The sequence below is a fragment of the Pogona vitticeps genome, chromosome 3 (genome assembly GCF_051106095.1).
Source record: "Pogona vitticeps strain Pit_001003342236 chromosome 3, PviZW2.1, whole genome shotgun sequence".
Classification (NCBI taxonomy): domain Eukaryota; kingdom Metazoa; phylum Chordata; class Lepidosauria; order Squamata; family Agamidae; genus Pogona; species Pogona vitticeps.
In genome coordinates this window covers 254,644,784-254,670,864 of record NC_135785.1, presented here as the reverse complement: position 1 = coordinate 254,670,864, position 26,081 = coordinate 254,644,784, and the positions used below count along the sequence as shown (strand labels likewise).

General features: G+C 43.8%; 1 protein-coding gene across 1 annotated transcript in view; it reads left to right on the top strand.

Annotated features, from left to right (window-relative positions):
• Positions 1-5,435: 5,435 nt before the first annotated feature.
• TYR (tyrosinase) overlaps positions 5,436-26,081 on the top strand; it is a 72,173-nt gene continuing 51,527 nt past the window's right edge. Inside the window, exons 1-2 of the mRNA XM_020810966.3 lie at positions 5,436-6,817; positions 23,157-23,373. Coding sequence (XP_020666625.3) covers positions 5,999-6,817; positions 23,157-23,373 — 1,036 coding nt within the window. The 5' untranslated portion in view covers positions 5,436-5,998. The remainder of the gene's footprint in view (positions 6,818-23,156; positions 23,374-26,081) is intronic.

Sequence of the window (26,081 nt, the reverse complement as noted above, 5' to 3'; positions counted from 1 at the left end):
AGCCCCCTCATCTTTAAGATGTAAATGGCAGGCAGGTATAAAATTAGGTATACAGGCTGTGTATGGACAAATGTGCAAATATGAACCCAATCGGGGTATTTGTGAATTTCTGGGGTGATCATAGGGTGGAGCAAAGAGCTCCTGGTCATCAATGGGGCAGTGGAACATCCCCACAGATCTTTCACATTAAATATGGCATGCGTGTATTACAGTTAGTTGTGGCTAAAGAGGTGGGGGGGATCATCTGGAAAACCAAAGACAAGAGGCACTTTAAAAATGAACCTAAAGTTAGTGTGGGAACAAGACTTAGGGAAAAAATAAATGATGAAGAATGGAGGAAGATGTGGAAAATGAGGGCTTTAAGATTTGTGTTGGTGAGAATAAGAGATTTTTTTTTTAAAAAAATGGGTTTAAGATGGTATTTGACACCAATAAAATTGAATACAATTCATGCTAGTTATCTGAATGTCTGTTGGAAATGTGAGAAGGAAATTGGTACATACTTTTATATGTGGTGGGAATGTAAAAAAGTACAAAGATTTTGGAAACTAATTTTTAAAGAACTCAATGATATATGTGAAAAAGATATAGAATTTAATCCTGAGATTGCTCTGTTATCGGTATTTGAAAATGTGGACTATGATAAGATGACTAAAGATTTGATTACTAATTTATCAACAGCAGCTAGATTAATAATAGCTAGGAATTGGAAATCAAAATCTGAATTTCTAATGGAAGAATGGTATGATGAAACATTAGTTAGTTAGGCATCCTTCAGTCTAGAAAGACTATGGTATCGTGCTCTGTATGGAGGACTTGGTGCAGCGTCTAGTGTGGCTGAGGAGGCCAATTCGAGAGTGACAATCCCTTCCACACTGAGGACAAATCCAATCTGTCCCCTGTCCGGCTCCCTGGTTTTGCTGCTTTTGTGACTTTCTCTTTGCCTCAGCCTGCTGGGCAAGGGTCTCCTCAAATTGGGAGAGGCCGTGATGCAGTGCCTGCCTCCAGGCTGAACGCTCAGATGTCAGGGTTTCCCATCTGTTGAGGTCTATTTCTAAGGCCTTCAGATCTCGCTTGCAGATGTCCTTGTATCACAGCTGTGGTCTCCCTCTGGGGCGCTTTCCCTGCACTAATTCTCCATACAGGAGATCCTTTGGAATCCGACCATCAGCCATTCTCACGACATGCCCAAGCCAACGTAGTCGTCGCTGTTTCAGTAATGTATTTATGCTGAAAATTCCAGCTCGTTCTAGGACTACTCTATTTGGAACTTTGTCCTGCCAGGTGATACCAAAAATCTGTCGGAATGAAACATGGAACATTGCTATAAATGATAAGTTAACTTGTAACTTAAAGTTTAAGAAAGCAGAGGTGAAAAAAAATAATTTCTATGATATATATGGCAGATTTCTTGACTATGTGCTAACGACGAAAAGGGAAAGGTCCAAATCAGGAATCGATGCAGTTCTGGAGAACAGGACAATAAAGGAAGAAGAAGCATAAAGATAGAGGAAGAAGAGGGTTACTGCAAGAGGTCTCGACTAGGGTGGTGGGGAACACAGTCGATTTGTATTTTGGTTGATGTATTTTATGTTTATGTTTATGTTGTAGTTAAAATTTTAAAAAAAGAAATGGACCTTCCTGGCCTTTTGTGTCGCAAAGTCATTAAGTCATGAAGGCCTTGTAGCTGCACTCAGTAATTTGTGATTCAGGGAACATGAGGGGTAACAGGGGAGAGAATGGATGGAAATGGTGCAGAAGAAAAGATTATGTTCCTTTAAGAACTGCCTTTTAAAGAAGGGATCAAAGAGGAGCTATTGCCCTTTGACAATCTCTTACTCACGCCTTTCCCTGTGGCTGCCTTAGGAGGCCAGTTGGGACTCTCTGCGGAGGAAAATAAAAATAAATTGGAGTGCTTAGCAAAAAAGACTGCCTTTGGTGCTCTTCTGTCTTGCTCACATTCAGCCTGTGACCCAGCTTTGCCAAGCGTGTCCCCTAAACCTCAGTGGGGAGAAAGGGGTCTTCATGTAGAACCAGAAACATGCAAATACTGCAGTGAGGGGGTGCAGGTATGGCACTCCTAACTGAACTTTTCTGGCCCCAGCACACAAGTATAGGGAAGTTGGGAGGAAGGTAAGTTTTCTCAGGATCAGATGGATGGGAGAGTAAGTTTTCTCAGGATCAGGCTGATGTAGCTGAAGGAGAGCTACATCAGCCTGATGTAGCTCTCCTTCCACTGATGAGAAACATCTGGATGAGGTAGGATCAATAAAAGGAGAATAAAAGAGCAAGCCTGGGAAGGCAGAGAGTCCTTACCTATCCGAAGAAGAGGACATGTTGGAAAATGCAAGAGAGAAGAACAGTGGAAGCTGTCCACCTCCACCCATTTTATTTGCTTGAAACAGGAGTGAGACTCCAGCCAAATGGCTTGGGCCAGGCTGTGTTAGCCTGAACGCTGCTGTAGCCCCAGAGAGGCCAGTGAGGGAAGGGCCTGGTAGAGAGGAGCTGCTGAGCCTGACTTATCTGCAGGCCTTCTTTAAAAGGGGTGCTTCCTTAGCTCACACTCTCTCCTCTTTCCTGCTTTCCAGAACATGGACTCTGTGGCATTCCGGAGGAGTTAGCTCCCAAATTGGCAAATGTTATCCAGGAAATCAGAGACTACAATTCAGCCCTATGAGATGGCGGGGAGAAAGGCAGGGGAGAAGGATGCTGAACCACTAATAAAAGCTGTTCTGAGTGAAGACACTGAGCCAGAACCCATGGCGTTATTGCTGGAGGACCATGGACTTTTGATGGATGCCAGCAGAACTGTCATGGACCCAGATAAGAGCAAGATCAGAGTGTTTTCAAAAGAACACAAAAAAGTTGACACCAATAGAGATGGGGATATTTGTATTTGTAAATGAATACCAATATCCCTGTCTGAGTTGGACCTAAGGAGGGTCCGCCTGGGGGACTGGACTATCCACTCTTGTATTCCTGCTCCCACCAAGCTCCTGCTCCTCCCACCAATGGCTTCAGAAACTCTGCTGTCTCTCTGCACTCAGAAGCCATGCGGGGAGATTTGTCCTCCTGCCCTCTACCTGGGGTGGCCGGCGCCATTGGTGGGAAGAGTGGTACATTTGCAGTGCTGGGACAGATGAGTGGATAGTCTGGTCCCTTATGACATCCCGCTGGAACAAGGATATTCATATTCATGATTAATATTCCCCAATTCTAGACTCCAATTTTTGCCCTCTTTTATTCAGGTGCTGAAAGAACAAAGGGGGGCTTTAACTGCTACTATATAAAACACCAATTTTTGGAAAAAAAAACTTAATAAAATTTGCTTAGGGCAAATGGGGTAGAGTTTTGTTTCAGCTTCTTTCCCAAAAATTTGCCACAATGTACAAATTTCTTTATATTTGGGGATGGAAAGAACTTCAGGTTCACGAATTTCAGAAATTTTTTTTGTACCAAACTTCTTACCTTTAGCATTCCTATTATTCCCTTCTTATGAAGATTATGCACCTTTGACACTAGTGGAGTAAGCAGGCACCTTATGGAGGCAACCCATCCTCATTGGGAGGGGTTTTGATGGAAACTAAACCTGTTGAGTTCCTACATTCAAGGGAACTTTTAAGGCACAGATCCTCTGTCTGCATTCCTGCTCTGTGGAACCTTGGCTGCTGAATCTCCACTCTGTTGCTGTTTGACTTTATTTCCCCACAAATGGGGAATGTTTGATTCTTTGCCCACTTCATTTAGGAAGTGACTTAGCAGAAGAAGCTTTCTGAAAGCATTTGATGTGGGAGGAGTCAATTGTAGCCCTTCGTAAATGGTTGGGCTACCTGCTCCATCATCCTTAGCCAGTACAGTCAGCGGTGTGGAATGATGGGATGTATAGTCCAGCAACACATTTGTGGCCACAAATTACTTACTCAGGATGTTAAAAACGGCTAAAGCTGGTGTGATAAATGAATTATGTATCAAGTGATGGTCTGTATTTTGAATGAACTTTTAAACACCTCAGGGGAGGGGGAGAAAGAAACAAAAGCTAAATAGCTTTAGGAGTCCAAAGCAGTCACAGAGGCCCTGCGATAATCTCTCTGCATTCCTGAAACCAAGAGGATTATAGTTCCTCGTGCTTCTCAGCAAGATCATATGATAGCCCTCTGATTCCTGCAAAAAAGCAGGCAAAGTTTTCCCAGCCAGATATCCACTTTCTAGAGGATGCTCAAACCCAACAAGGTCCCATCTTGTTCAAACCAGAGAGCTGTTCACAAGGTTTTGGTCATTCTTACTCATACGCTTAAGACTACAAAGCTGGAAGGGACCCTGTGGATCATGGAGTCCAGGCCCTCTCTAGCAGTTCTTACAGTGGCTGCTTATACATCGCAGGGAAAAGAGATGCAGATTGGCTCATGTCGCAACTCAAGGTGTGTTAAGACCTACCATTTGGTCCCAAACACGTATGGCTAGGAAGACTGACTAAGTGATTTAGGTCCCTGCTCAGCCTGCTGTCCAGGCGGTATCATCACCTGCTGCAGCTCCAGAGGTGGAAGTAGAAAATGGAGGGGGTGGAGTACCCTATCGGGATCAATGCATTGCAGCCATTGATGTCAACTTGAATGCTTTCATAAGGATAACATCTTTGTTCCAGATCACAAGAACATCACGGTTATCCCTCTGTCTTTCTCAGAGATGAGGAAATGTTACTTCGGGGAGCTAAAAGGCAAAAAAAAAAAAAAAAAAAAAAAAAAAGGAAAAAGGTTTCCAATCTTTTGGCAGAAGGAAATTAAATTGGGTGTCCTTTAATCGAGTCGGCACACTTTCTAGAGATGGGGAATTTGTATTTGTAAATGAATACGAATATTCGTAACTAGACCTAATGAAGGTCAGTCTCCAGGACTACACCATGCACTCATGTATCCTGGCACTGCAAAAGTCCCTTTCTTCCCACCAATGGCAATCAGAGCTCCGCTGTCTTCCTATTTGTCTGGCCACTCCTGGCAGAGGGCGGGAGGATGAGTCTCCTCGCATGGCTGCTGAGTGGTCAGCCAAGCAGGATGACAGCAAAGCTCTGGGCACCATTGGTGGGAAGGGCAGTACCTTTGCGGTGCCATGACACATAAGTTGACGGTCTGGTCCCAGGAATATTCATACTCGTTTATGAATACAAATATCCCTATCTCTGTTAGAAACATTGAGCCCTCCAATTACATTCCAAATAAAACCACAGAGGGTCAAGAAACAAAATCTACATTTATTGCTTATACCAGTGGCGGTCCTCCACCCCTGAGCTGTGCCTACCCCTAAAATATGTTATTTGAAATAGCTTTTTAAAAATACAGTATGCCAAAATTAAATAAATGAATAAACCAACCTCACACCCTTTGGTTCTGGTTTAATTTATTTTGTACAAGTTTTTTTTTTTGCTCCCCAGAGCGTTTTTTTTTTTTTTTTTTGGAGGGGGGAGGCAGGCGATGGACTGTACTCATGCCTCAAACTGCCCTTTCCTTTCAAGGAAGAGCATGTGGGATTTCAAACCTCTCTGCTTTTTCCGTTTTCCATTGTGCTGATCTCATGCCACTCAAAAGGCCCGGATTTGGTTTGTGGAATGTCTTTTGCGGCTTCCAGCCAACCGCAGAAACCCAACAAGACATTTTATCATGGCCCAAGTTCCTGTGTGTGTGTGTGAGAGAGAGAGAGACTGAGAAATGTACTCTCTGCAGTCGGGCACATCAAAAGCAATCATGTGCTAGGCAGAGGACAAGAGTTTTCAAGGAACTCTCTGTATAAGCAGAGCCGAAGAGGGAGGGTGGGCAAAAGTTACTTGGATGCAGCCCAGAACATGTGATAATCAGATTACAGAAAAATTGTGTGTTTATGCATGAGGCAAGGATGGGAAGTGATAGTGCACGATGCACAGAAAAGCAGGATATAGAGTAAAACTTCTCAGGGCTCCAGGAGAGACAAGAAGGTCCTCATCGCAGGTTGACTGAGCTTTTGAGGGAGAATGCCTCTTTTCTCCATCGGGTTCCTCCTCAGCTTTCTCCCCTTTGGATCTAGCCAGTTCCCACGGATGTGTGCCAATTCCGAAAGCCTGTTGAGGAAAGAGTGTTGCCCTCCCTGGCCGGGAGACGGTTCTCCTTGCGGGGAGCTTTCGGGGAGGGGATCCTGCAGAGACATCCTTCTCTCCGATGCCCCTCTTGGTCCTCAGTTCCCCTTCTCTGGAGTGGACGACCGAGAAGACTGGCCCGCTGTGTTTTATAACAGGACGTGCCAATGTTCGGGCAACTTCATGGGGTTCAACTGCGGAGACTGTAAGTTCAATTTTGTCGGTCCTGACTGCAGCGAAAGGAAGATGCGGGTGAGGAGAGACATCTTCCGGATCAGCGTTAGAGAAAAGGACCAATTCCTGGCCTACCTCAACTTGGCAAAGCACACCTCCAGCCGGGATTTTGTCATTGCCACGGGGACGTACGCCCAGATGAACAACGGGTCAGTGCCCATGTTCCGGGACATCAATGTCTACGACCTCTTTGTCTGGATGCATTATTACGTGTCTCGGGACACTCTGCTCGGAGGCACAAATGTATGGCGGGATATAGATTTTGCCCACGAGGCCCCGGGCTTCCTTCCTTGGCATCGGCTTTTTTTGCTCATGTGGGAACAGGAGATCCGGAAACTGACCGGGAATGAAAACTTCACCATCCCTTACTGGGACTGGCGCGATGCCCAGAGATGTGACATCTGCACGGATGAGTACATGGGTGGCAGGCATCCCAGCAACCCGAATCTCCTGAGCCCTGCATCTTTCTTCTCTTCGTGGCAGGTAGGCAGAAGGAAAGAGAAGCAAGGAAGAAATGAACCCCCCTCCCCTTTTTTTTGCTAGGTTTTCTGCTCTTTTTTCTTTCTGTTCAGTAAGCATTGCAGTTCGCCTATTAAAGCAAGCAACCCAATTATTTTATGTTTCTAAAGGAAGCGGGTACTAATGTCACTTTTTGTGAATGGTGGCATATTTACAGTAGAACAGGGATACAAAATTACTCCCCCAACACACACACACACACACACACACACACACACACACACACACACACACACACACACACACACACACACACACACACACACACACACACACACACACACACACATTTTGAAAAATTGTCAAAAGAAAACCAGCACAGAATGACCTTGGAACTGGGAATGGGAACTGACAAAGATGGATGTGAATCTGTAATGTCTGTAATGCAAGAGAGAATTTCACTCTTTTCTAAACTGATGTGCTGGAATAATGCTGTGATTATTTAGGGTTTCACTATAGATGAGACATATTCCTTTTCTGAGGTATGTTGCTATGTGCTATCAAATACCCTCTGACTTCAGGCGACCCTATGAATGAGATCTCTGACATGTCCTGTCCTCAACTGCCTTGCTGGGCTCTTGCAAACTTAATGCTGTTGATTCCTTTAGGGAGTCAATCCCTCTTGTCTTCCTCTTTTCCTGTTGCCTTCCACTTTTCCCAACATTATTGTCCTTATCTTCTCATGATCTGGGACAGCCTCCGTTTCAACATTTTTGCTCCACAGGCTTAATTTGATCTTGTCTGTTTTTCTGGCAGTCCATGATATTTGCAAAGCTGTCCTCCAGCACCACTTTTCAAACAAATCATTTTTTTTCTTCTTCTCAGCTTTCTTTACTGTCCTGCTTTCACACCCATACATGGTGATTGGAAATACAGCGATGCCTTGCAAGACGAAAATAATTCATTCCGCGAGTCGTTTCATATTGTGAAAATGTCATCTTGCGAAGCGTGGTTTCCCATAGGAATGCACAGAAATTTAATTAATGCCTTCATATTCGTCTTGCGAAACACAGCGAAAAATGTGTCTTACGAGTCACCAAAAAATCGCAAAGCATTTTCGTCTTGCGAGTTTTCGTTGCATGAGTTATTCGTCTTGCGAGGCATCACTGTATAAGAGTGTGGATGGTATTTGTCTTGATCACCAATGACACATCCTTGATGGATCTTTTCTAATTCCTTCATTGTTGCCTTCCAAGTCTCAGTTCTCTTCTGATTTCTTGACTCTAGTTCTGAGGTCTATCCTTCCCCAAATCCCCCAGCTGACATAGTCGGTAGCCATGTTGGCTGGGATAACCTGAAAATTAGAGTCCAACACGAGGACATTTCTTGCTTCCCAATTTTCTGGGTGCTTCTATGATCATGTGAGGTTAACTAGCCATCCTTTGCTCACTTGGACAAGCAGTGGTTCTTTAAGGTCTCACATTAGTATATTCCACAAGCACATTGCCAGTCGTTTAACGAGATGCCGACATTACTCCATCTTCTACCCAGAGTTCTTTCTCAAGGTGGTTAATGGCATCTTTAAAATGCAATGCAATCTTCAAGAAACAATTGGGAGAGAAGTAAAACAAACCACAAACCACCAGCAGATTAAAACAACAGCAAAATCAATCCGACCCGTCGGTTTGCAATGTAAACAGTGCCAGAGACATCTGGGTAAATAACAGGAGGTTTAAAAGCTAGCAAATAAGTGCCAGGTGCAAGGATATGGGATTTTGTCAAACAAGGTTCCTGCTTTTTGTAGTTTTCAGTCACTACACCATCCACTCCCAAGATGGAGGAATCAATGAGTTTAATGGCACCCCAGATCTTCAGAAGTATAGTTTAAAGGGAAAATACTGGAACAGGAGGGTACCCCAGAACAAATCCAAGGGGAAGTAAACATTGTTGGTTCTGAAGGGGTAGGAATGGAAAACTGAGAGGAATAGAAGTTAAAATCCTGAAATTAAAAGGGTGTCTTCAGGGAGGTGAGGGGGTCTTGCCCTTAACTCTTACATTTAGTTGTTATTTCAATGTACACAGCTAGACGTAGTGTGTGAAGCCTTATTACATACGTATGTTATGCCACATAAAGCTGATGGCATCATCAGCTGAGGCAAATTTTCAGAAGCAAAATATTTCCAATTATAATCCTTGAATATCTTGAGGTTCGTGTTGAAGATCCCCTTTGTGACACAGAAGACCGCAGGGGCTGAGGGAGGTGGGCGAGAGCCTTTCGTTTCAGAAAATTGCCACCGCTGGAATGACTTAGCTTTACTGGCAGCAGTGAATTTCAGAAATTAAAGAGTCCCCTCCCCCCCTCCCCAGCCCCTTGGCCCTAAGTGGATTCCCCATGATGAAGGAATGGGAGTCCCGGGGAGGTAATTGACTTTTTTTTTAATTTCTGAAAAACTGCTCTAAGTGGGTGATGTCCTCGGCCTTACAAGGATTTCATGGGCTGCAATCCTTGCACAGACAGGATTGCAGACCATGAAATAAGCTAATTCTGCCCATGATATTTGGGAAATATTTAATTTTAATGTCCCAGGCTACATTTCAATGTATCTTGGAGCAGCAAAACTCCCCCAAACCTAATCGAGGGTTCAGCATCAAAAAGAAAAAAAGAGGGGGAAAAAACTTTTTCAGTTTCCATTTAACATTCATAACGATATCAGGACAGGATATTTTTTCCTGCAAAATCCTGATAGATAAACATCAGCCTGAGTCCTACTTAGTGTTCACATAATATTGGCAGAGGTTGCCAAAGCTAATTGCGCCTAATTGATGAGATGTCAGAGTGCATCTTGGTCATGTGACAAGCATAACCAGAATTTATCCTATAGCCTCATCAATTAGCTGTGATTGGCCATGGCAATACGGGCAAAACATATGCAAACATTAGTAGGATTCTGAGTGTGGCTTATGGTTTATAAAAACCAAAATAAAGCAAAACACTTCAGTGACAAAAATCAGCCAATTCCTTGGGGCTTTTTACAGTGTATGAAATATTCTGCATATTAATTCAAGAGCTACAGGTTTCCCACAATTGGGACACAGGACTAAAAATTAAAATTTGGGCTTTCTACTGAATCCAGATGTGACCAGGCAGCCATTACAGTTTGTTTCTTTGGGGGCTGGACAACTGTAACTGGTGGCCTTGGTAGAGCATTATGTCTGGGAGTTGCAGTTGCTTTCCATGCCAGCAAAAAGCAATGACAGGGGTAAATAGTAGAAAAACTTAAGAGTGAGTCCGGAATGGCAATCTAGGGGGTTAATCTCCTCAGTCCAAATTCCAAGACAGAAATTCATTATAACAGATTTTCAGATCAGCAGCAAAGCAGGCTGCTTATATACTGTCCCATAGCTCTTTAAGTACTCTCTGGGTTGTTTATAACTCAATTATGCAAGCTACATATTGCCCACCCTCTTAATGAGCTGGATACCCAATTTACTGGCTTCAGAAGGATAGAAGGCTGAGTCAACCTCGAGCTGTCCACCTGAGCCCACAATTGAACTCAGGTCATGAGGAGAGTCCTCACTGCAATATTGCAGTTTAACCACCACACCATGAGGCTTCAACAGAATACAAGATGCTTTGGGAGGATTTGTAGCCACCCAAATAGAGCAAGTAAGTGCAGAGAATTTAATGTGAGAACAATGGAAACAGGAATGCATGTTTAGCAATATTTTTGGGTAGGCAAAAATGAAAAAATATTTTCCCCTTCCTACATTTCCCAAGAGATAAGATTCTGGATATGGCTCAATGCAACACATACCTTAAGAGAAAAGAAAAGATTTTGCATTGTGCCCAAGAGAACTAGCTATGCTGCCATCTTTTGTGGCCTCTTTTGATCAAATAAAGATCTTGCTCATGTCATGAAAGATATTCCTGATTAACCTGTTTGCTCGAATGCAGTGGAATGGCGGGGGGGGGGGGAATCCAAAATCCATTCTTGAGGCTTTAGGCTACATAACTGCTCTTGAAATAAATAAAAAGATCAAACTCAGAGAATAACACATCCACGGTGGGGGGGGGGGATACCACCCTCTACAGTGGGGTCTCTACTTAAGAACGTCCCTACTTAAGAACAATGCTACTTAAGAACAGCTCCGTTTGCTAAATTTTGCTTCTACTTGAGAACAGAAATCCTAGATAGGAACAGGAAAAAAAACCTTTCCTGCTCTTTTTTTAACCTTAGGTCATCTTCGGTTAAAAAAAATTCTCCCCCTAGTGGTAGAGTACGTATTAACCAGCTTTGCATTAGTTCCTATGGGAACTAATGCTTCAATGTACGAACGCACCTCTACATAACAAAAAATACAGCCAGAATGGATTAATTGGTTTTCAGTCCATTGCTTCAAAATTAGCTTCGTCAGAAGTGCTTTTAACACTGTTCCCTGACCTAAGAAAAAAGAAAAAATATCCCCCTCTAGTGGCAGAAGGTGGAATAGCAGCTTCCCATTAGTTTCTATGGACGGAAAAGAGCAGATACGGATTAAATGGTTTTCAATGCATTCCTATGGGAAATGCAGATTCTACATAAGAACATTTCCACTTGAGAACCACCTTCCAATACGGATTAAGTTCTTAAGTAGAGACCCCACTGTATTAAACAAACTAAAAAGAAATATAAGCCTTGTGTTGCTATTTCTAGTTCCTTCAAATGCCTCTCCGAACAAGAACATTGTACGGTGCTTAAGCAAAATGTATAGGCTAAGATTTTCATGAGCCTTCAGTGGCGTGGTTTAAGGAATTGGTTTTTTTATAAGTGTTATTCTTTAGGAAGAGGTATCTCTCAGAAGGTGTGGGCCTGTTCTTGCTACCTGGACCTGCCCTGAGCTAAGTTCCTGCCTTCCACTAGACATCACCAAAAAAATAGTATCAGAAACTAACATAAATTGTTTGAGCTAAGAAGTAAACAGAGAAAAAGAAGGCCGTCCTACTTTGTGCATGTCATAAGAAGGCAAGATTCTCTGGAAAACTGGTGGAAAAGGTTGAAGTCGGGAGGAAAGGAGGAAGGCCACATACAAGATGGACTGACTTTTTGAAGGACCGCAGGCTTATGTTTGCAAAAGCTGAGCAGGGCAGTTAATGGACAGGACATTTTGGAGGTTGTTCATTTATAGGGTCGCCATAAGTTGGAGGTGACTTGATAGGTTTCACATCACATGGGCAATGGGTTGTCCATCTCTCACCCAGCCTGGCAAATTGCTCTGGAGAACCTGAAAGCTTACACGACAGTAGATTAAAAAGGAAAGGGCGACACATGAAATAGTGTCTCGATGTATGAAATAGTGATATATCATCCCTTTTAAGTCTTATGGCCGGGAGTGTGAGAGATGTCTTAGCTCATTCATAGGGTGTCCAAATGGAAAAGCAAAGATGGTTCCAGCACCTTTCATAGCTGCTTCATTGAGGACATTCCAGCAGGTCTTGCTTTTGATTCAAGTGAACACCTGCTGACATTTCCTCCTCCGCATAAGACTCAAAGGTGCAAAAAGTCCGTGTCTTTTTCATCTGATTACCCTACTTTTTCTTTAGAGTCAGCCATCAATAATAACAAGGAAATGTGTGTGTGTGTGTGTGTGTGTGTGTGTGCATGCGTGCCTGCCTGCCTGCCTGCCACGGCTCTGGAATTGACTCAGTCTACATATTGAGGGAAACCTGAGGGTGTGCAAGTAATATCTGTTACCACCTACCAGGCTCGAGGTAGCCAGCTCAGTCGCCCCTCCACTCTAACTTTGGTGCTGTTGAATGCCAGTTCTGTATTCAATAAAGCCCAGCTAACACAAGATCTTATGCTGGAAAAGGAGACAGATCTGGCTTGCATAACCGAGAGGTGGATGGGTAGTGAAGGAGGTATACCCCTGTCTCTGGCCTGTCCCCCCCCCCCGGTTATGCTTCCCAGCACCAGGGTAGACCAGAGGGGCGGGGTGGGGGAGTTGCCGTTGTTTATAAGGACACCCTTGAGGTTGTCAGGCTCTCTGCAGTGGTGATGCCAGGCCTAGAGGCCCTCCATGTGTCGATTGGGGCAAGGGGCAGTATTGGGATCCTGCTGGTATACCATGCTCCGTGCAATCCAGCCACCTCCCTACCAGAGCTAACCAACTTCATCTTCACGGCTCTGTTGGGATCCCCGAGACTGATTGTCTTGAGCGATTTCAATATCCATGCGGAGGTGGAGGTCACCAGTCCAGCTCTTTTCTTGGAAACCATGGTTTCCTTGGACATGTCCCAACACGTTAACGGCCCCACACACGTGGGTGGCCACACTTTGGACCTGGTTTTCTCCACTGAGCAGAGAGAGTGTGGTCCGATGGTGACTGACCTTCAGTTGGTCCCCTTGTCATGGTTGGACCATCACCTGATAAAGTGCAATCTCACAATGGACCTCCGTCCCCCTGGGGAGCAGAGACCTATTTTCATGGTCTGCCCTCACAGGCTACTGGATCCTATTGGATTCCAGGATGCCCTGCATGGAATTCCAATTGACCTGGCTGGCGCTCCTGTCAAGGCCCTGGTGGATGGTTGGTATGCCACCGCCGCCAGGGCTATAGACACGATCGTTCCTAAACGCCCTCTCCACCAAAGAGCCCGACCAGCACCTTGGTTTAACCAGCTGCTGAGGGCTATGAAGTGGAATAAGAGAAGGAATAAGGAACCTGACAGAAAATAACTTAAAAGCTGCAAAGGTCGTGTCTAACATCTATCTTGCTAAGGTAGAGGCTGCTAGGAAAGCCTACTTCACTGTCTGGATAAGCGAAGCATCCAATCAGCAGGCAGAACTTTTCCATATAGTACGCGACCTATCCGGAATTGGCCACAACGACTGGCCTCCATCTAGCATTTCTTGCGAGCAATTTGTAGAATTTTTAAAATCAAAAGTGGAAGCCATCCACCGGGATCTCGCACCCTATTTGAAAACAGTGGCTCGAGCTGAGACATCCAGCGCAGCGCCTTGTCTGTTGAGAATTACTCAGTTTCAACCTGTGACATTCACAGAGGTGGACAAGGTCCTTGACCATGGCCGAGGCACCACCTCCTCCCTTGACCCCTTGCCCGACCTGGCTAATTAAAGCTGCCAGGCAGGTGATAACTGAATGGGCCACTGAAATAATAAATGAGCCTCTTCTTGAGGGCAAGGATCCTCTTGCCCTTAAGGAAACGCTCCTTGGGCTCATTAGAAAGAAACGGAGCTTGGTGACAGACAACATTGGCAATTATAGGCCCGTCGGCAATGTTTATATCCTCACCAAGGTGGTTGAGAGGGTGGTGGCTGACCAGCTTCAGGTTTTCTTGGATGAGGCCACGCCATGGTACAGAAACAGCATTGGTTGCCCTACTGGATGACCTACTTAGGGAGGCTGACAGGGGCAAAATGTTCTTGCTCGTCCTCCTTGATATCTCTGCTGCCTTTGATACCATCAACCACAGTATCCTGCTGGGGAAGCTCTCTGAGGTGGGGATTGATGGCCTTGTTCTCACTTGGCTCCAGTTCTTCTTGGAGGACCGTCCTCAGACAGTGCAGCTTGGAAAGAATGTATCGGCCCCGTGGCCCCTCAGTTGTGGGGTTCCACAGGGTTTGATCATCTCCCCATTGCTGTTTAACATCTATATGAGGCTGTTGGGGGGGTCATCTGGGAATGTGGAGCTTCATGTCACCAATACTCTGATGACATCCAGCTCTACATCTCCTTTTTTCCATCTGCAGTGGATACCGTTCCATCCCTTGGGTGCTGCCTGGAGGCCGTTCTGCAATGGATGCAGTTGAATGGACTAAGGTTGAACCTGGTCAAGATGGAGCTCCTGCGGGTGGGGGCCCCTGATGTCAGTGGTTTGGGAGCTCCTTCTGTTTTTGGGGGATGATTCTTACCACAAAGAATTCAGTTTGCAGTCTGTGGGTCCATTTTGACCTGGCGCTTACCATGGAGACCCAGGTAGCCTCAGTGGTTCGGTCTGCCCACTTACATCTTCGGTGGATCGCCCAGCTGCGTCCCTATCTAGACACAGAGGCACTCACCACGCTGGTCCATGAGCTCGTCGTCTCAAGAATAGACTACTGTAACACTCTCTACGTGGGGCTTCCTTTGAGACTGATGCGGAAGCTTCAGATGGTCCAGAACATGGCGGCCAGGCTATTAACTGGGATGAAAAGATTTCACCCTATTTCCCCTACTCTGGCCACCTTACATTGGCTACTTATTTGCTTCCACATTGATTTCAAGGTGTTAACCATTACATTCAAAGCCGTTCATGGTTTAGGACCTCGATACCTGGCAAGAGTGCCTTCTTCCACCCAGTTCTACCTGTATCACCCGCTCTAGTCAGGCTGTGTGGCTGAGGGGCCTAACGCCAAGAGAGGCCTGGTGGGAACAAACCAGAAATCAGGCCTTCTTGGCAGTGGCCCCTCGGCTTTGGAACAACGTACCTGCTGAGATCCACCTGGCTCCCTTGCTGAGGGCCTTCAAGACTAACTTGAAGACATAGCTATACAGGCAGGCCTTCCCTACATTACCTAGCCTATCTCCCCTTTTCTTCTTTTTCTTTTCTCTCCTTCTTCTTCTTCCTCTTCTTTTTCCCCCCTCTTTCTTTTTCCCTTTCCCATCTTGGATTAATCTGGATTTTATCTTAGTTTATATTTTATATTATATGTAAACTGCCCAGAGTAGACCCATTCTAGATGGGCAGAATATTAATCTAACTAACTAACTGACTAACTAACTAACTGACTAACTAACTAAATAACTAAATAACTAACTAAATAAATAATATTGAAAAAACCAACACAATAATATTATTAATTAGAAGTGTTCTGCATACCATGGTGCCCTTTTACTGTTGATATTTTGCTTTAGTTGTTGTTGTTGGTAGAAGTGATATTTAAAAGTCCTTCATAATCTGATGCCCCAAACTGCAGTTTACTTAGCTTTTCTCTAAATCTAGCTCTGTGAGATCCATTTCTCAGGATACATGAGATAATGATGGCTGATTTTAAACAATGGTGTAGGGTGAAATTTGATGCCTTCCAGATGTCTTGGAATTCTGTTCCCACTAGACTGAGCCAGCATGTTTAGGCATGCTGGAAGTTATCAAAGAAGGCTGCTGTCGAGTGATGCTACATCAGGTGCATGGCGGGAGGTCAAAATGGCGTCTGTCTGGTCACTTGGTTCTCACCAAGAGAAAAAAATTGAAATAATCACAGTCTTATTCTAGAGCAGTGCTTTCCAACCTTGAGTCTCCAGATATTCCTGGACTGTAGCTCCCATAAATTCTGGCCAGCACAGCTAGTGGCAAAGGCTTCAGGGAATTTAGTCCAAGAACATCTGGGAACCTTAGCTTGAAAGCATTACTTTCTTGACTTTTTGGATTACAATTCCCAGAATGCTACTAAATGAGTGATATAAAAGTCAAATAAATAAATATAAATGAAGAGAGCCAGCTGTGTTCTGGACTCTATAAGTGTGCATTTATATATTTCGTTTCTTCCAGTCATGTCAAGGTGGTGTCCACAGCTCTCCTACCCCTCTGTTTATACTCACAACAACCCCATGAGGTAAACCTGACTCAGAAAGAGTGACTAGCATAAGGATAGCCAGAGAGTTTCCCAGCTTCATGTGGTTTTCCCACAGGGCAGCCCCATCTTTCAGGCCACCACGCCATGCTGGTTCAACAGATTTTGGGTGGACTTGTTCAGATTTCGGTTGAAACATGTCTTGCTCTCTCTTCTAATACTGCAGTCCCTGTGTATTCTTGGATTCCCTCCCTATGAAACCAAGAAAAGAAAAAGAAACAGACTCACTTGGGTGCCAAAGGAAACCACAGATCTGAGGCGCTGCATGCCAGAACACGGTCAGGCAAATAACAGGACAAATAAAGGAACTTAAAAAAAAAAAGCGGGGTGGGAATGAATGCTTTTCAAAGAGCTGTGGAAATCAAATTGGCAAATTAGCGGAAGTGTTTTTTTACAAAAAAACCACACCTTTTTCTTCTGCATGAGGGGGTGAGGAGCTCCTTCGATGAAAAGTCACAGAGAATTAGCTTTTTAAGTTTAATATAAAGAAAGGACAATTAACAGAAGGAAAGCTTGGGGCACACCCCAAAAATTTTAATTAAAGAGGAGGGTGATGGCTGGCTATATGAAGTATCTATTTCTAACCCAGTTTTCCCTTTTCTAAAGAAAGGAGCACAGACTTTCTTCCATGGAAATGTTTCCATGGAAACAACTATAACTGTGAATGCATGGTGAAATGCTGACTTCTTTCCCCCTCTGCCTCAATCTTTTAGTCTTTTCCTCAGCTAACTGTTGTTACTCCTTAACTAAATGAATTTGCAAGCGATGTTTCCTTCATGTTTACAGAGATACCTGCTCTTGCCATCAAAGCTGCCAAAAACAGTTTACATCTCACCTTGCTAAACTCAAGCTTTGAAGATGTTCTGTTATAACCTCTTCAAGTGATCGCCAGGTTTTCTGGAAAAGGCCCATTGATATATCCCAGACAGGGTAGATTCACTCCATCGGGGCATCTAAGGTAAAAAACATCCCATGGGACCTTCCTCAGAAGAGCAAAACTACTATTTTAGGTAGCGAAGCCGAATTCATTCTTAGAATTATTAGAATCACAGAACAATTGAATTGGAAGGGGTCTATAAGGCCATTGGGTCCAAATTCTTGCTGAAGGCAGGAATCCAAATCAAAGCAGGTCTGACAGAGGGTGGTTCAATTTTCTCTTGAATGTCTCCAAGATTAGAGTACTCACCACCTCCCAAAATAATTAGTTCCATTGTCTTACTGCTCTAACACTTAAGATGTTTTTCCTGATATTCAGTCTAAATTTGGCTTCCTGTAGCTTGAGTCCATTGTTACCTGTCCTGCACTCTGGGATAATTGAAAACAGATCCTGTCCCTCCTCTCTATGATTACCTTTCAGGTATTTGAAAAATGCTTTCATATTTCCTGTCAAGGCTAAACATGCCCAATTCTTAGTGTCCTTCTTTCACCAAAAGGATACCGTATATGCATAAGAGGGATTGTATCATTTATATTATTTAATTATGATGGATGGATGGATGGATGGATGGATGGATGGATGGATGGATGGATGGATGGATGGATGGATGGATGGATGGATGGATGGATGGATGGATGGATGGATGGATGGATGGATGGATGGATGGATGGAGAGACAGACAGACAGACAGACAGACGGACAGACAGACAGATGGGATATTGATTGTTTTAGATTAGCAGCAAACCTAAAAAAATCTATTCAAATCTATCAATGAGGAGCAGGCATACTTAGTAGCAACAAATGCATCCTCAGAATCAAAGATGGAGGTGGGCATATGTGAGCGGCTTGCAGATGTTTGGATAGGCAGTGCCCATTGCCACAGTCTTCCATAATTAATAGTGGGTGGGAGGAAGGGGTCTAGAATGGTTCTAGAGCTGCTGTTTTCTTTTGTAAACCAAAATATTCTCTTCTGGAGAGAAGAGCAGGAAAGAGATCCAGGAATGTGTGCATATGGAGATGATGGTTCTTTCTTGCCTTTAAAAATGATAAATTCAAGGATAGTCTTCAACCATATGCTCTGCTTCCTCTGTTCTCTATAAATCAAGGCACTCATTGTTGAATTGAGGTCATTGCCAGGGTTTGAATTATTATATCTGATTGTCTATGTAGGTTAGATGGCTGTAGATGGTCTGTGTGTAATGTTTCATGTTCTGTACTTGCTATCGACTTTATTTATAAACATGAAAAACATGGTTATTAGGGAGGATAGAAGAGATACAGAAGTGGGTGTTCCTTTGGAGATATCAAGATCTGCCAAGACAGACTGTTGTCATACCAACATGAAGCAAAGCCCAGATTTTTAGTTATTTTTCTACAACGACTCTGACAGTAATGCTTGAACGATAGTAAAGCTACACAAGATGCAGTGGAGAGAAAGAGAATCCACACCATTGTCCCTTATAACACATAGCCCCATTCTAGAACTTTCCAGAAGAAAGCAAAAAGCAAAGTATAGTGCTTATATATTGCCCCATAGCTGGGTGGTTTGCAATGTCATTATCATTTAATTTAATTTCATTTAATTATACAGGCTACACATTACCTCCCCCTGTGAGTTGGGTATCAGTTTACCAACCTCAGAAGGATGGAAGGCTGAGTCAACCTTGAGCCAACTACTGAGTCCATTCGGATCCAACCCGGATGGGGGCAGAGTCTTGACTTCAGTACTGCAGTTTAACCACTGTGCCATGAGGTTCCTCCTGAGCTATCAATGAAGTGCCGTTGAATGTTCAAGAAGGCAAAAGCAATTGCTGTCCCACTCTCTTCTCACATAGCTGAAGTCATCTTCCGATTTGTGCGGTACCAGGAAACCCACTACCCCTGGCGTTGAAAGCCTCCTTCCCAATTCATAAGCTACAGGTCTTACTCTTCCCTTTTGACCCAGAAGACACTGATCATTAAAACCCCCAGCTAGTTTCCCAACCGTACACAGAGAGGCCTGGTTTTACAAGACAGGTTCCCAGTGACATTATCCCCATTTTTCAGTTTCTCAACATCATGTATGGTTTAAAAAATCAAGAATAAGAAGAGAGAATAGGGTTCTTGAATGTACCTGTCAAAAGCAAGCACCCTGAACGGTAGGTTGATTCCCAAGTATATGGGCAAGCTGATCACAGATTTGTCATTATGATTTGTCTGGGTGGAAATCATATTCTCTAAATTTATTATTATGTTTGATTAGGCTATCGTGACATGTGTTAAGAAATGCAAGATTCCTTGCTTCCAGCCTATAGACCTCAGAGTCCCTGTAATTTGCACATAATGTCTCTGGTGTCCTTTGCTTTTGAGAAGCAAAGACACAACCATGCACAGCAAGATTGCTGCTTCTATACTGCTCTACACAGAACTTAAAGCACTCTCTGGGCAGTTTACAATTCAACTATGCAGGGCACACATTGCCCCCTATCCCCCAGTGAGCTGGACATTCAGTTTAAAGATCTCAGAAGGATGGAAGGCTGAGTTAACCTTGATCAGGCTACGTGAGCCCATCGTGATTGAACTCAGGTCTTGAGCAGAATCCTGGCTGCAGTACTGCAGTTTAACCACCGTGCCACAAGACACAGGATTGACTGACTGTTAAGCAAGAGTCAATCTACCCATACAATGCTTACTATACGTAAAGCAGCAGTCATTTGGGGCTCCTTGTGAAATCTGCAAATACATGCAACTGTGTGAATTCTGCACTTTTGTGCATTGGGCAGTTTTGGAAGAAAAGGAACAGATATTTTGTGCGACACAACATTTTGGCCAACCTGAGAAGTCCAGCTGAGAGCACCAAGAAATTCCTCTTTGTCTTCACTGCAGAGAAGAATATTGCCGTTCCTCATCTTTGTGGGCAATCATCAGATAAGTGAGGATTTACATCCTCACCGGTGGTGACTATATATTTATTTCCAAAAATTATTTCTAGAAGTGCTTATGCAGACTTAATGTAAATGCATCCAGGTATGTCCCATGGTGCTTGTAACAGCACAGGAGTGTACGGAGCAAAGTTAAAATTCTTCCTCAGCTGCAAGCAAAGCAAAACCCACCTATAAGCATCCTCCTGAGAGCAATTAGCATTAGCAAAAAAAAAAAAGCAAAAAAAAACACACAAAAAAAACCCTGCATTAGTAATGCCATTATTATGATATTCATAAAAACAAACAAACAAGCACACGGCATGATTGCTAATAACATCGTTAATTACACAGGCCTTCGGTACCGCATTCATTAAGAGCGAAAAGAGTCAGAGAATGGGAAATTATTTGGGTGTTCTAGACTACAGCTACCAGGATTCCGTGGTCACCATGATCAGCAACTATGCTGGCTATGGATTTCCTGGAGCCGTTGCCCAAAACATAAAGCCTTCCTATCTTTGGATATGGACAGAGGGAGGAATGTAGAAATGGGTCTGGTCCTATGATGAAGAAGATGGAGCAGCTATGACGGATAGCAGATTTTGGATGGAATGGTAAAGCAGTTCCTCGTCATTTAATGGATTATGTTTAAGATTAGGAGTTTGATTCCTGCTCGTGCCTCCAGCGAGTAGAGCCAGCCAGACCGGTGGCCAGTTCGAGGCTGCCCCTTGAAGAAGAGAATAGTAAACTATTTCTGAGTACTCTGGACTTGGAAACTTCACCCTAAGTCTGAACTGACTTGACAGCACATGATTATTCTTTCTTCATCAGCCGCCAGAACAGAGTCAAATCCCTAGATTTTGCTGCTTGAATCAATTTTTCCCAATTTTCTTTCTGGGCCTCTTTTTTTTTTTTTTTTGTTTCTTTTGCATTAGTAGCTTTTTTTTCTCGTTCAGAAGGGTGTTGTTGTTCACCTCAAAACCGAGTGTTCGCATTTGGTCCCAATATTTTTGCGTACCTCTGTATATTTATAGATTTCGATGTTTTATTTGTGGCTGGTCTTTGACCGTCATAAAGTTTTGTCCTATCCTATTCTTTCTGTCTGTCAGAATGGACTTGAGAGCGCATGAAAAAAAAAAAGTTTACCTTGACAAGGGTAGCAGGCTTTTGGATTTGGGAAGAAGGGGAAATGCCACCTGCTGCTCTAACTATGGGAAGGAAATGTCTGGTATGGTCTTGTCTAGAAAAAGAAAAATCGGTCATAGAGATGAGCATGGACCCATTCATCAAGGTAGCAGCACAGTCCCCTGATGCTCCCTTTCTCCACCTCCTCAGCGGACCAGTCATTCGGTAGGCGAAGCTTGCTTATTTTTTCCACCTCCTCAGCTAATCTCCCAGTCACAAGCAAGAGCACAGACTTCTTTCCTCCCCCCTTTCTTTGACTGGCAGATCAGCCCAGAGGGGCGGGGCAGAGAAGCCTGAGCTGCTGCCGGGACTGGAAGATCAGTGGAGGAGATGCAGGAAGCTAGCATGCTGGGTCTGGTGAGGGGCTGATTGAACCTGAGGAGGCTGGGGTGGGAAGCAGCAGCCCCTGTGTTGCCACCCTTACGAACGGGGACGAACTGAGATAAACCGGTTTGTGCCCATCTCTAATGATGCTATTCACATATCCCTTCCAAAAAATCTATAAGCATGCTGGGGCAAATCAATAATAGAGGGATCTGTTAGATTGTGACCCAAAGGTCATTGATTTCTAACCTGAACAACACAAATGCCCTCTTTACTTTGTATGTGATGGGGACAGCTAAATATGTTACTGTGGGGAAGCTACGGCTAATAACTCCATCAGATTCCAGCAAGGACTGAATATCTGCCTGGGAGACAAATGTATCCATCAAGAGCCAAGCTGCATAATGATGCACTCTGAGACGGAATTAAGAACTCTCCTGCTCCAAAGCTAAAGCCTCCTGCTAGATATGGATTATGGTGAGATTTTAATGAGAGCAGATTATCTCACATCTGCCTGGTGTATATGGTTCTTGTGCTTCTATTGGAGCATCTGGTGAGAGGTCATAGACGGAGGGAGGGAACCTCTCTCTGAAATTTCAGAAAAGGGTGGCATCTCCTACTGTAGTCCAGAGCATCCTGCGGTATTAAAAATGACCTGTTACTCTACAAATGTAATCTATGCATTTTTTTAAAAAAATTGTCTGGTCCCTTTTCAAGGAAGCAAAGTGAAAATTTAAATTTCCAGTTTCTGGCATTAAGATATTCCAGCTCACCAATGTACCTAAGGATGCACATTTTCATTGATCAGTGGGGTGCCAATGGGTAATATTCACAGCAAAGTCAGTTCTGGTGGAATCCCATTCAGCAAAATTCAAATGTTACAAGCGAACAACAGGAAGGAAATAAATTTGTGCATTCATAGATCCTTGACTTATGCCTCTAGTTCCTGAACACCCATAAAACAGCTCTAAACACAATCGACACTCATAATACAATCTACAACTTTGTGGCACCTTAGAGAAACAGCCTTACACTCTCCTATCATTTATTATTTCTTTGGTTTTTACAAACCACTTAGAATCATAAAATCTCTAAGTACACTCCAACTTGTCTGATTTTTTGAAGCTGAACAGGGTCAGGCCTGCTTAGGATTTAGATGGGAAAACATTGTGGAATATCTGATATGTGTTGGGTTAGGTCTAGGAAAGCACCATGCCTGAAACACTAGAGAGTCAGATACAATTACATTGGGCTAGATGCATTGAAAGATTGACTCTGTGTAAAGCATCTTCCTGTCTCCTTAGCTATTAAGTGTATTTTTCCCCCTGGCATTGGTCAGGACATCATCATGGTCGAAACACATTCCTTTTCAATGCAGTTGAATCAATGCTATGTATCTCTTGCAGGTAATCTGCACTCATTCTGAAGAGTACAACAGCCGCCAAGAACTCTGCAATGGCACCACCGAAGGTCCTATTCTGCGAAATCCTGGGAACCATGATAAAGGCCGGACGCCCAGACTTCCGTCTTCAGCAGACGTTGAATTCTGCTTAAGTCTGACACAGTATGAAGCTGGAACCATGGACAAGATGGCTAACTTTAGCTTCAGGAACACTTTAGAAGGTACCGCTGGTTCTCCTTTTGTTTCTACTGTAAACAAATATCATTCTATACACATGCACACACACACACACCAGGAAGAAAACGGTTGGAACATGAATGTAGACTGGATCCAGCAGTGCTCTTTTTCACACACAGAGGCAAGTTTCCCCAGCTTAGAGCAAGAGCCTTACCTGAGAAAAGGGAACTCGCATTTTTGCAAACGCAAGGTAGGGTACGATCTCTCGGCATGGTGCCACCTCAGTCATGGCTGCATAAAGATGGTGATTTAGCTTGTGCAGCCCACCTACAATGAGGAGAGTGCCTTAGGTCCCCCTTTCATCATTTCTTTTTTTAAATGTGAGAAGGCAACAGGTGAAGAAGGGAGGCTGGCATATCTGTGGAGCCCCACACATGATCCAGAACCTTGCAATTGTGAGGTTCTTGTTCACATGGCAAAACCATGTGGATACGACAGCCTCCTGCTCTTCAGAGTGTCGTTTTCACATATTGACGGTGAAGATATCTCTCCCACTCTGTCCGCTTTGCATTGGCTGCCCATCCGGTTCCGCGTTGACTTCAAAGTTTCAATGCTTACGTACAAAGCCCTAAACGGTTTAGGGCCTCGATACTTGGCGGAACGCCTACTCCCACCAAAATCTACCCATATCACTCGATCTAGTCAGGAGGTGAAGCTGAGGAGCCTGATGCCAAGGGAGGTCCAAAAGAAAAAAAACAAGAAACCGGGCCTTCTCGGCGGTAGCCCCTCGCATCTGGAATAATCTTCCTCCTGAGATCCATGCGGGCCCTTCGCTGGGCATCTTTAAAAGCCAATTGAAAACCTGTCTGTTTAGGCAGGCCTTCCCTTCAGTTACTATTTGATTTACTTTATCTTATCTCTTTCCATCTTGAATAATTTGATTACTAATGTCTATAATGTTGTTATATTTTATATTGTTTTATTATATATGTTGGAAGCTGCCCAGAGTAGTCAATTGACTAGATGGGCGGGGTATGAATGCAATAAATAAATAAATAAGATGGCAGGCAGGGCTTGTGTAGCTCCCCTTGTTGTCCTCCATGCTTTGCTAATAACTACACAGAAAGAATGTGACAATATGATATGACAAAGCCAAATCAGAGTGAAGACAATCTTTTCTATCCTCATTCTGTACGTATATGTTAGAACAAACACTTAGAATAACCACTGTTAACCAAACTATTGAATAAACTGCAGAACTACTGCATAATTTAGGAGAGAATTTCCTTCCCAACCTTTCCCCATTCCAAAATCAATGTATCTATTTATCTATCTGGGATAACCAGTCTGATGTAACAGACAGTGTAATGGACTTGGACTCAGGAAACCTGGCTTTGATTCCGTGGTTTTGCTATGGAAGCTCCCTGGGGGAGGAGAAGAGGTAAAAAAAACCCCATTCCTTAAATACCTCTCTTACTTTGAAAACCTTATTAGGGTTCCTATAAAGCAGTTCTGATTGGATGGTACAAAACAACATCTGTCTAGCTATTGAGTTCAGTAGTTTAGATCTCTGGCTGCAGAGCCAGAGATTGAGGGTTCAATTCCCCACTGTGCCTCCAGTGAGTAGAGCAAGCCTGTGTGGCCTTGGGCAAGCTGCACAGTCCCAGGATGTTCCCAGAAGAAAGGAATGGGAAACCACTTCTGAGTCTTCTCTATGTGGGAAACCCCAGAAAAGGTCACCATTAGTCAGAACTGACTTGTCATTACATGATTCATCTATCTGTCTATCTGTCCATCTGTCTGTCATCTAACCTTTCTTCCAATACAGAACGCAAGGCAATTCATCAGATGGTTAAATGGTTGTTGTTGTTTAGTTGTTAAGTCATGTCCAAGGCTTTGTGACCCCATGGACCAGAGCACGCCAGGACCTCCTGTCTTCCACTGCCTCCCGTAGTTGTGTCAAATTCATGTTGGTAGCTTTGATGACACTGTCCATCCATCTTGTCCTCTGACATCCCCCTCTCCTCCTGCCTTCACACTTTCCCAACATCCCTTTTCCAGGGAGTCTTCTCTTCTCATGAGATGGCCAAAGGATTGGAGCCTCAGCTTCAGGATCTGTCCTTCCAGTGAGCACTCAGGGTTGATTTCCTCCAGAACGGATAGGTTTGTTCTCCTTCCAGTCCAGGGGACTCTCAAGAGTCTCCTCCAGCACCACAATTCAAAAGCATTAATTCTTTGGCGGTCAGCCTTCTTTATGGTCCAGCTCTCACTTCCATGTTGGTTAAATGGTACCTACACATTAAGGAACATAAGAGGCAGTATCTTCTTCAGTTTTCCAGACACATCACTGCAAATACAGAAGCAGCTGCAGCAAGGTGTAAAGATCTATCCAGCTGCCAGGCCTCACAGCTACCATGGGATCAAGCAAAGGACAAGATAGCTTTGCATAGCGGCAGCCACATTCTTGGGTTTACAATTGCTGAGCAGGGCTGTTGAGAACAGGACGTTATGCAGATCACCCATTCATCACACCATGAGTCTGAGGCAGCTTGTCTGCACACAACAACAGCTGCTTCTGTGTTTGCAGTTCCATGTATGCACCATTGAACAGGATGCAGGCCAATCAGTCCAATTAAATGTGCTATCTTATTTCTTCTTTCTTTGTATCTGAGCATTGCACAATTTAAAATTATAGGAGCATATGAAATATAGCTAAAATTAAAACAAATTAAAATGTTGGGCTAATTAGACT